Source organism: Teleopsis dalmanni, chromosome 1, assembly GCF_002237135.1.
Source record: "Teleopsis dalmanni isolate 2A chromosome 1, ASM223713v2, whole genome shotgun sequence".
Classification (NCBI taxonomy): domain Eukaryota; kingdom Metazoa; phylum Arthropoda; class Insecta; order Diptera; family Diopsidae; genus Teleopsis; species Teleopsis dalmanni.
Window position 1 is genome coordinate 180,401,447 of NC_051846.1, and position 11,420 is coordinate 180,412,866.

General features: G+C 31.1%; 2 protein-coding genes and 1 long non-coding RNA gene across 4 annotated transcripts; 1 reads left to right on the plus strand and 2 right to left on the minus strand.

The window, feature by feature from the left end:
* Positions 1–1,187: 1,187 nt before the first annotated feature.
* LOC119671468 lies at positions 1,188–3,026 on the minus strand. The gene is made up of 3 exons (XR_005251814.1): positions 2,087–3,026; positions 1,519–1,697; positions 1,188–1,441 (listed from the first exon to the last, which is right to left on the minus strand). It is a non-coding gene; the product is annotated as an uncharacterized LOC119671468 (long non-coding RNA).
* Positions 3,027–6,570: 3,544 nt separating this feature from the next.
* On the plus strand, positions 6,571–7,336 carry LOC119670480 (39S ribosomal protein L30, mitochondrial-like). The gene is made up of 2 exons (XM_038080753.1): positions 6,571–6,774; positions 6,827–7,336. The coding sequence occupies exons 1-2, from the start codon at positions 6,653–6,655 to the stop codon at positions 7,239–7,241; spliced, it is 537 nt and encodes a 178-aa protein (XP_037936681.1). The 5' UTR covers positions 6,571–6,652; the 3' UTR covers positions 7,242–7,336.
* Positions 7,258–8,636, minus strand: LOC119670479 (torsin-like protein). 2 transcript variants are annotated; one of them, XM_038080752.1, is made up of 5 exons: positions 8,552–8,632; positions 8,304–8,423; positions 7,979–8,247; positions 7,478–7,923; positions 7,258–7,425 (listed from the first exon to the last, which is right to left on the minus strand). In XM_038080752.1, the coding sequence occupies exons 2-5, from the start codon at positions 8,416–8,418 to the stop codon at positions 7,311–7,313; spliced, it is 945 nt and encodes a 314-aa protein (XP_037936680.1). In that variant the 5' UTR covers positions 8,419–8,423; positions 8,552–8,632; the 3' UTR covers positions 7,258–7,310. The 2 variants fall into 2 exon arrangements, with proteins under 2 accessions (XP_037936680.1, XP_037936679.1); XM_038080751.1 differs by having other exon boundaries at positions 8,304–8,636.
* Positions 8,637–11,420: the final 2,784 nt, after the last annotated feature.

Genomic DNA, 11,420 nt, shown 5'->3' on the forward strand with positions numbered 1-11,420 from the left:
GTCGGTAATAATAAACAATAACTTTTAATCTACAAATGCAATTTTTTTTAATATATATTGTTTTAAAGAGAATAAAACAGCATTTTATGTAATATATAGCTTGTAATGCATGTAACTTGTTTGACAAACTTAATTTTGTAAAATTAAAAAATTATTAATAACTTTAAAAGCTGAGATGTTGTCTTTTTACAAAACATCTTTATTGAAAGAGAATACGTTCAAGTCAAGATAAAGAAAGATAAAGAAAAAAAACTGCGACGAAATTTTGAATAATTGTGCCTCTTTCAGTAATATAGCAAAAAATCGTTTATTTATCACCATACTAGAGTTGTCCAATATTAAAATCGGTCTAGCTTATAACCTAAATGTTTATTACATTTGTGGTTGCATATTAGCCTGTGGTCATTGAAAGAAATAGTATAAATTATTCTTATTAGAAAATCCATTGCATATATTAATTTCATTTTAATTGTTAAATATAGGCATGATTTTTTATAACAGTTGTACTTCAATTTATTCAATTTAAATTTTAAATTTGCTATATAAATCAAATATAAATAATAAATAGGTATAGTAAAAACAGCAATGCTATAATTAATACATATATATTAATAATTAATATAATTAATAAGTTAATATATATAACCAGTCATTCAAGTGTTTCGACAAAGTGAAGAAATAGTATAATATTTGTTAAAATAAAAGTTAAAATATATAAAAAAAAATCAAGGAACTATATAATTAACTACAAATTATAAAAAAATTTAATTCGTTTAATAAATGTAGCGCAGCGCATTTTTGCTTCAAGCTTTCATGTGATGTTTATGTGTCTATAACTTGATCGATTAGTACAAGAATTATCGAGTGCTAGAAATTAATTTTTTTTAAAGGGATTTTTATCTTACTAAAAACATAAACCAGTGGCTCGTTTATGTAAATCGTGAACGATTTCTTGCGAAAATGTTCTCACTTCCTTTTGTCACTTCTTTCGAGTTTGCCATGCGAGAACGTTAGGCTGTGGTGAGAGAAACTGATGAAAATGAAAAATTAATTTCATATTTTAACTCAAAAACTATATTTAAATTTGTTTTTATTGTGATTTGTATTTAATATAATTAAAATACTAAATACAGTACAATATAAGTATTGAGTATATATGTATTATAATTATTCTTTTTTGAGTTGGCAATTAACACATCCCACTTATTGTTGATGTGTTTCAATACTGTAAGCATCTCTTGAAATATCTGGTTCTGCTTTTCATTTTGCTCAGTAATGAGGCGCTTAACTCTTTCGAGCTCTGACAAATAGATCTCATTCCTTGCCTTTTTGGGTTCCGGTAGTAAAGAAGGCGTTAATTCTACTTGCTGTGTGGACGTTGGAGTAGCAAAGTGGTTATCTACAATTTCTTAACTCTCAAGAAATCCTACCTCAAAGAAATCTGCTTGCCGATATTGTAGAAGAAAACAGAAATGGTTGGTGTTAATATGTAAAACAAAAAACATGTCTTTTATTTACCGGAATGCCTGTTTCAGGGCTATTTTGATTTTGATGCTCTGAACTCAATGCTATCACCTATTTATCTATTCCGTCAAGAGTTTTCGGCCCTTCAGTACTCGGTGGATTGCCTTTTTGGTCCAAAAAGCACTTCATTTCAGCTGCTTGTTTTTCACTGACAGCTTCCAGTCAGCCCAGCACTATACGTAATTGAAATGTTATTTTACAATTTTGAATTTCACAGTGTTAATTAAGGTCAAATAAATTGCATTTAATAAAATAATGATAATAAAATAAAATAAATAAAAAAGTTACTGTAAAGTAAATAATATTATAAATAGAATATTTCCGCATATATATGTTAAGAGTCAGAACAACGGTAACGCTGAAACTTGCAAAATGTTTGTATTATGTATTGCTAATTGTATTTAATTTATTTTGTTAGTGATGTATGTAAAATTAAATGAAATTAGTACAACAAATAGAATTTGTGCTAAAAGTACAAGTTCACTAGACAAGTAAAAATTTATTTACTTTAACTTACATTTTTCCATTATTCTGGAGTTTTATTAGATTTTCCAGCACTTACCTCTTCAGCACAGTTTCGTCAAAAGTTTTCAATATTTATGTGACTATCCGGACCCGAAAATTGACCCCAAGCAATACAAATAGAGAAGGTGCATCTATACAGCTGGTTAATGTCCTCAAGAAATATAAGGCTGACATTAAAATGGGATGGACGGGACAAGGATGCTTTAAACGAGAACATTGTGACATCTACTACAGCTGCCATGAAACAAAGTACGAATTTGGAGTCGGATTTGCGGTAAGTCGAAGGTTGAAAAATTTGGTCTCAACATTTACACCAATAAACGAAAGGCTTGCCAAAATCCGTAAGATGATGACATCAAGGAAACTTTCTATGAACAGCTTGAACAAGCATATGAACGGTGTCCCCATCATCACATTAAAATCGTTGTAGGAGACTTCAACGCAAAAGTACGTAAAGAAGGAAAGTTCAGCTTTCACACCAAAACTTCTGATAATGGAAGAAGGCTGACCCGGATCATTATCTTGTTGCAGCCAAGATCTGCACACGTTTATGTGCAATGAAAAAGGTGCGTAAACAAGCACAGCTACTCGACTCTGTCAGCATCTGAAAAATTCATTCGAAGAAGCCGATATATGCGCGCAATGGAGGGATCATTTCTCGAACCTACTAAATGACGGTAATAGTAATGTGACTGAAAGCGAAGATTATCCTGAATTTACAATCGTTGAAGATGAAATAATCGTCCCGCGTCTCGATCATAATTAAGTTAAAATAGTTATAATGCGACTCAAAAAGAACAAAGCTGCACGCACCAATGGTTTACCGGCTGAGCTTTTTAAAGCGGGTGAAAAAGAGCTATTAAAATGTATGTTACAGCTAATTCGCAACATATGATCAGATGAATGCATGCCCAACGATTGGAACTTAAGTGCGCTTTGCCCAATTTACAAAATGGTGATACTGCAAACTGCGCCAACTATCGATTTTATTTATATAAATCAAATATATTCAGATATATATATTTTAATATTGTAATCATATGTCAAAAATCATATGTAAACAAAAATTCAAATAAAAGTCAAAAATTTCATAAATTTAAAAATGAAGAAATAATTTCAGTGCTTAATTTTGAAATTTCCAACATTTTTACCATTTCTTTTATTTCTGTATTCATTTTAATTTTCAATTTATATTAATTTATATTATATTTATTATTTATTTTTATACAAAATGTAATTTGCTTGCATTATATACACATATACAAAATTTGCTATTTGCCTAAACATAACATTTGACAGATTGCAACAGTGATGCCAATATGTCAGTAAGAGACTTTAGAAAGTTATTTGAAACTTTCTTATGTTGGAGATAATTATTAAAAAATTATCAATGAAATTCATTAAAATAATTTTTGTGAAAACCACTATACGATTTTTTACTGTAAAAAATTGAAAAGTTGTTATTGGTATGCTCATAGGTCAAACGCCTATAAATGCTTTGTAAAAGTATTTTACTATTTATGTTAAAATATTAGTAAGTATTAGTAAGTGTTTTATGTTCACATTGCGATTATAATAATGTCTAAAAAATTTTTTTTTTTTGTCTTTTTAATTATTTATTGGATTTTTTATGAAAAAAGTAAAGGACAATAATTTCATACACGCAAATATAATATTTCTTTATTTGATCATAATTTTTAAAATACAACACTTTATATTAATCAGCCATGCCACGATAGAAAAGGTACGCACTTTACTAATGCCAGAAAAGGAAGAAGGAAAAAAGCAAAAACGAAGCCAAAAGTTATTGTTTGCCAGATGTTAAAATGCTACTGTCAAAATCTCTAGATCAGTGATGCCATACTGTCTAGTTGTTATGCCAAATCTCAAACATTCTGCCCGGCTGGACGGGTACGTTCAGGATGCTCCACAAGTCTGCATATCTTCTGGATAGGTCGCATGTGTTCACCAGCTGTATGCTATGTTTGTGACTACTCGTACCAACTCGTCTTCGCCTGAGTGAAGTTTGATCATCCTGCCAAGCCGCCAATGTGTTGCTGGTAGATTCTCGTGCCGGATAACCACGACATCGCCTATGTTGATGTGGTCACCATTCTGATGCCATTTGGAACGTGGATGCAAAGTTGAAAGATATTCTTCGTGCCATTGTCGCCAAAAATGCTGCTGCATTTGTATTAATTGGCGCCAGTATGTCAATTTGTTGCTAAGTACTTTGCCAATAGGTTCATCTGGTACTGCTAGTAGAGATCTTCCGATCAGAAAATCTGCAGGTAATAGAGCCATTTTGTCGTCACAAGTGTCGTGCAAAGGTATGAGCGGACATGAGTTCAAGCAAGCCTCGACGTGCACAAGTAGAGTATGTAGGTGATCATAGTAAATTGAATGAGTGCCAACAATGTGTAGTAAGTGTTTCTTTGTTGATTTAACGGCAGCTTCCCAAAAACCGCCTTGATGTGGTGCGCCAGGTGGTAGAAAATACCATTTTGCGCCTCAATTTGCCAATTGCTGTTGAGAATATTTATTACGCCAAGCCTGTGAGTCAGCGGCCATTAAGCAATCTGCGCCAATGAATGTAGTGCCATTGTCACTGTATAAATGGTTACATGGACCACGCCGGTTTACGAAACGGGTGTATGCATTTATGAATGCCTCAGAAGTGAGATCTTCAGCTAATTCGATATAAACTGCTTTGGTTATCATGCACACAAAGATTGCCACGTAAGCCTTCCGTACCGTTCGTACAGCCTTGGAGCTAATTTGCGTGTTGAATAGACCGCAATAGTCTACACCAGATCTAGCAAATGGGGGAGATGGGGTGACCCGAGCCTTTGGTGATGTCGCCATACGTTGTTTTAGCATTATGTGTTTATAACGCCTGTAAATCGCGCATGATTATATGCATCGCTTGACCAAAATGCGTGCCTGCAGAATCCAATATTTGTGTCGAATAGTATGTAGCATAAGCTGTATACCACCATGAAATGTGTCTTGATGCACCTGCCATATTAAAAGCCTAGCCTTAAGAAGAATGATTGGATGATGCTTTACCTCTGTCACCCTCCCATTATGTAGGCGTCCGCCTGCTCGCGATATATTGTTCACAGCCGGTCTGATGAACGGGCTCAGTTCAATGAGTTTGCTTTATGGGGATATGGGCTGCGGCTTTTGCAGCTGCGTGAGTTCCGCTGCCAAATATTTCGCTTGCTCTGCCTTGATGTGGTGATTTAAAGCAATGTCCATTTCGCCTGTACAGATGTGTGTATGTGAGCGAATACGCTGATGTGCCTTTTTGCAACGCAATATGTATGCAGTAGTGCTCAATAGCTTGTCAAGATAACTGAACCGATCCAAGAGATCTATGACGACCAATTCATCGCCAGAAGTGTAGTGTGTCTCTAGTGCGAATTGACCTATTGCCTGCAAGTGGTTTTAAGTGGTTTTAACTCGCGTTCCATTATTACTAGCTCTGTTGATGCACAGTTGATGTGATTGGTGGTATTGCCATCCTGGTTTGCTGCCAAATAAAGTACTGCAGCCATCGCTTTGATACTAGCATCGCAAAAGCCGTGAAGTTGTATTTCATTTCCGGGTTGCATGCCTATCGTAAAAGTGACATAAGTATGGTGTAATCACACTTACTTAAAGCATGATATAGATGATGCTACATATCTGCACACCAAGTATGAAGTTCAAGTATGCGCTTTGCAATACACTTTGGAACAAGGTATGCATGCTTCATTTTGATTTATTTTTTACGCCTTCAGAACAACAGCGGTGCTCCGCTTACAGAGTGTAAAATAGTAATCGAAACTGAAGGAATTGAGATGATGATAATACGAGTAGCCACACGTTGTTTATTTCATTATTTTATTATATAAAGATTTTATATTTCTCTTAGAATTAAACACGATTTCTTATTTTAATTCTTAAAACTAAAATTATTTTTAATTTAATTCTTTAAAATGTAATATTTTAATATTTTTATTCACAATATAATTTTTAAAATAGAAAAAATTACTTAAAAAATGTTTTTAGCACAAAATAATTTTTAAAATATACAAACTTCATTAATATTTGTTTGTAGTACTTTTTTTCAAATTTTTCAATTTTTTCAATTATTTTACAATATTGTTCCACTATCTTTGCTCGACGATATACACAAGGAGACATGTGTGCAGATTTAACAAATAATTGAAAAGTTTTAATTTTACCGCATACATGTCCCACACTGAAATTTGATATACTAACTTGCATATAGACGGTGCGATTTGGTAGCACGTATCCTTGTCTGCAAACATGTAGCATCGTCTATATCCTGCATAAAACGTGTGACAAAAATGTTATAAAAATTGAATTTTCTTAAGCAATTTCTATTATTTTTGATCAAAGTGGACAGAGTGTCCATTCTTTAAAAGATATTCTCTGGTTAATGTGTATCGAAGTATACAAAAATGTTTCGTGCGAAAGAAAATATGGTAGCTCTGTTATTTCCAAGAGTGTAGGTATAAACAGCTGTTTTATTAATTTCATAACCTATTGCACCCAGATTTAACTTTCTTCAAAGTTATTGAAAGAATTAACAATGTCGAACTTTCTACAATATTTTCGTTTAACAGTTCAATCGAGCCGTGCGTACGGAAAGCATAACAAGAAATATTTGTTCAAAGATGGTAAAAAATATGAAAAGATCATATATTACCCCAGGTGAGTTTTTTTGACAATATAAGTTATTTTAATTCATTAATTGACTTAAAAGGACTCCTGAGGATGAAGACCCGCCTGTTGAACCCTCAAAATTATTTCGAGTACAACGAATAAAACCAGTAAAAGGAAATCCTTATTGGGAAAAAAAAATACTAAGAGATCTTGGATTGGACCAAAAACAAAGTGATTTTACTGTAGTTAAAAATATACCTGATAACAACGCCAGGCTTTGGAAAATTAAGCATCTTATTAAAGTCACACCAATTACTTTTCCTTATGGCGAACCTACTGAAGATGACACTAAACACACATATTTAAAGGAAAATGGTGAATGTATAGTAACTAAAGACATTGGTCCAATACAAGAACGTTTGCAAGCGTCAAATAAGTATGATTGCGATCCAAAACGTTTAGATACAGACCTGCTAAAAAAGGATGCAAGACTTAAATGGCTTAACCCATGGTGAATAAAATAGCTCTTTATAAGAGTAAAAATATGTTTATTATAAAATCAAATATACTAACAAACTATTTAATTAATAAATGGGATGCATAACTTCAACAGCAACTTTTTTATCTAACGTCTTGCAGCCTGACGTCGCGAACAACCCATGAGTTCGATCATATGTAACAGCATCATTAATTATTGAACTGAAAGAGAATTTTTTTTATTCGACATAAAATTGATTGTAAAATAACATACTCCACTACATTTTCCTTAGGTTTAGAACCCCATTTTTTAAATTCTGTTTCTACACACTTAACAATATGTCGCTTTTCCAATGGCAGGAAAGGTAAATAATGATCGATCACATGAGCTTCTATTAAACTAGTTTTTTTCATGCCACCATCTAAATTGTAAGCAGCTTTTTCTAATATTTGTTCAAAATGTCCAATTCTAGTGTCATCTCGTAGAGTTCCGGAATTTATAACATTTCCTAAACGGTCAGATATTAAAACACCAGCCGTGTTGGATAAAAATATAAATATTGCTTTTGTACTATCTTGTTTGTCTATTAACGTATGGTAATCTACAAGAGACGTTAATGACTCAAAAACTCCTTCGGGCATTTTATCAACTTCATCAAATATAAATAATGATCTAGGGCAATCAGCAATCGCTTTCCGCACTTCTTGATTAATTCTTTCCTTTAATGGGCAAAAAAGTTCTTTTTTTATAAAAACATTACATTAAATGACTTACTTTGTAAATATGAGAATTGGCTTCTAGTGGAAAATCGGCTCTACCCAAATATTTATGAACAAATCTGCTTTTTACTCCTTTTTCGTATAATGCTTCGGCAATTTGATCAGCTACAAAGTTTTTGCCGGTGCCTGGGGTTCCATGAAAGCTTAAAACAAGAGGTTTTCGTGAGTTGTTTTCTGGGCTGAAATGCGCTTGCAAAGCAGGTATTAGATGTTGTAACACTATATGCTGTCCATACAAATTATTGCTCAATCGCGTTTTTAGCTCTAGTAATGTGAAAAAAGTTGCTATTGTAATGAATTTATTTAATAAACACATCAACCTTTTATATTAGCTGGGATTCCTCTCTGATTGCAGCATTCGGAATATCTACAATATGTATTATCTACTAACCCATTGTAAATTGATGGGAACAAGTTAATTATTCCAACTCCCATTGACACTGGATCAATGAAACAAATAACATTTTGTATAGAAATTAAAAATGTTGCTACCCGTAGTATCTTAGACGAATGTAGTTTAATTATATGCATTTTCTGAATTCACTAAAAGAATATTAACTTAAAATACCAATTTTGGTGGCGCTATTTTCTGTTTAGAAAATTGAGTTAAATCCAGATATATTACAAAAATTGTACAGTAAGGAAAAAAATATGACATTTTATTTGGTTATCTAAATTTTCGCAACGTTGCCAAGGTAGCAACCAAAGAAGATAAAGAAGAGAAATTGAGAGGAAATTTTGAATAATTTTGCCTCTTTGTATAATATCCAAAAAAAATCTCTCTTACTTATTCACCATACCAGAATTGTCAAAAATTAAAATTGGTATGACTTATAACCTTAATGTTTTCTACATTTGTGGTTGCATATTAACATGTAGTCATTAAAAGAAATAGTACAAACTTATTATTAGAAAATCTATTATAAATATCAATTTCATTTTAATGACAATTTATCCATTTCATTTCAATTTAATGATATATAGATATGATATTTTATATAAGTTTTACATCAATTTATATATAAATTCTAAATTTGCTATATTAATCAAATATTACTAAAAAATGGCTATAATTATTATTGATGAATTAAATATATACAATTGGGCATTAAAGTATTTTGACAAAGTGAAGAAATTGTATAGTATTTGTTAAAATAAAATTTCTTTTGTATCATGTTGCACATGTACGTACTATACTTATGTATATATACACTGTTAAAAAAATACATTTATAGGAAAAGTTAGCATCTAACAGAGGAGTAATAAAATGTACATATATTTCAAGTTTTAGATTACATTATTTTAATATACTATTTTAAAACAATGAATATTAATATAATGTTGTAACATTCAAAAAAATTGTGTACATAATAATACAATTTTTACATGGACAATAAATTTTTTTCGATGTAAAAAAACATAAAAATTCGTCTACTGTTACGCATTTTTTGTGGTTTTAAGTAATCCTTTCAATGACGTGAAATGCTTTTTGTATATGAAATTCAAGAAAGAATGGGGATCAATTCCATCACGTGAAGTCCGTAGTGTTAAAAGAAATATAAAATATATAAGCTTTTTTCGCACCACCTAAGAGGTATGCTTACTGACCCGTTACCGAGTTTTAGGTGTTCGATTCCCCGATAGGCCTATGCACCAAAATATTTTATTTCAGAAAAGTACAGTATGTAAATACAATTTTAAATGTATACAAAATGTATACAAAATAATATTAGGCGTTTTCTTTTGTAAGCATGTCAAAAAAGAACAACTGCTTATTTTAAAAATAACATATGAAACAACAACAATTATTTTAAGTAGTGCTTAATTTATTAGTTTTTTTGTGACATGCTTACAAAAGAAAACGCCTATTATTATTTTAAAAATGTTTAATATGATTGAAAAAATAACAAGGAACTATTTAATTAAATAAAAATTATAAATAAATTGAATCTATTAAATTAATGCAGCGCATTAATCCCATTTGAAGAGTCAGTAATGCCAAACAGGATCTTCCACTCGTTTCTATATTAATAATCATAAAACCGCCATTAGTTAAAATTCTTAAGAAAGCATGTAACACAGTTTGGAGAAGTATTAAGGAACTTTTAATACAAACATATTAGGTACGAAAAATACAGATCACATTTATTAAACTGCATGTCCAAGCCCTTTTGTCAGTATGATTTAAAGAAAAAACAAACAAAAAACAAAATCGCAAATTGTACAATATATTTTTAAAACACGTTTATAATTTTTTACAGATGTAAAATTTGTTAAAATGTGATTTACATAATTATAAATATTTATATATAATGACAAAACACAACCGAAGTACATTCAAAAATATTAATTTTGCTTCATGATTTTTCAATTTTCATAATTATTATTATATTATGAAAAAATAATATTCTATTCACTTTATTTTACTACTTCCCACGCACTAAATTATAACTAACTGCACAAATTAATTAGAAATTAATTATATATACTGCTTTGACACACATCTTAATTTCTAATATGCTAATACATTTAAGTATTTTAATTAAGTAATAATTCGTATATTTTTGTGAAAGGATTACCTTTTAATGCCCCCCTAAGCGCGAAACTAAACAAGTTATTCAGGGAGTAATTATACAAACAAATAAATTCACTAATTTATTGCCGTCTTCTTCTGCACGCAAAAGTAATCTTCTCAATGCGCATGCGCAGTTAAAAACGTCATGGACTGCCGAATGTGGATCTTCACTGCCAAATTTTCCATCAACAAATGTTGCACATCAAAACAGCATAAAAAACATGTAGCAAAGAAAATGTTGCGGAAAAATGTTTGTAATCAAAAATCGACAAGTTGCGCAACAAATAAATACGAACATGAATCTATCAACATTGAAGATAAAAACAATATTCAAAATGCTGCTAAACAAGACAGCGGCAATAAAATTTAGACAGGAATAGATACATTCTTGTTACAAAGATACAAAACCAACTAGTCAAGTAACTAAACAAACAAAATTAGTAGAAAATCGCACCTCCTTACATAAAAATAGATTTGAAATTTTATCAACTGATGAAAGCGAGAATACTGACAATAATACCAAAACATATAAACCACCTTCAATCTACTTAAGGGAAAAAAATTCGAACGTGCTTTTAATGGATGATGGATAACATCCATTATCGACGATAAACATTTCTATGTACATGATTCCACTCTTGAAAGGAAATGTTGATAAAACAAAAATCTAAATAAACGACGAATTTAACTATAGAAAAATTATAAACTTCTTTGATGCCACAACAAAAGCTACTACACCTATCAGTTAAAAAGTAGCAAAGGTTTAAGTGTGGTAATTAAAGGTATAGAACATTTCGTAACAGAGTCTGGTATAAAAGCAGCCTTGGCAGAAGCCGGATTTGAAACAAAGTCCATCTTTAAT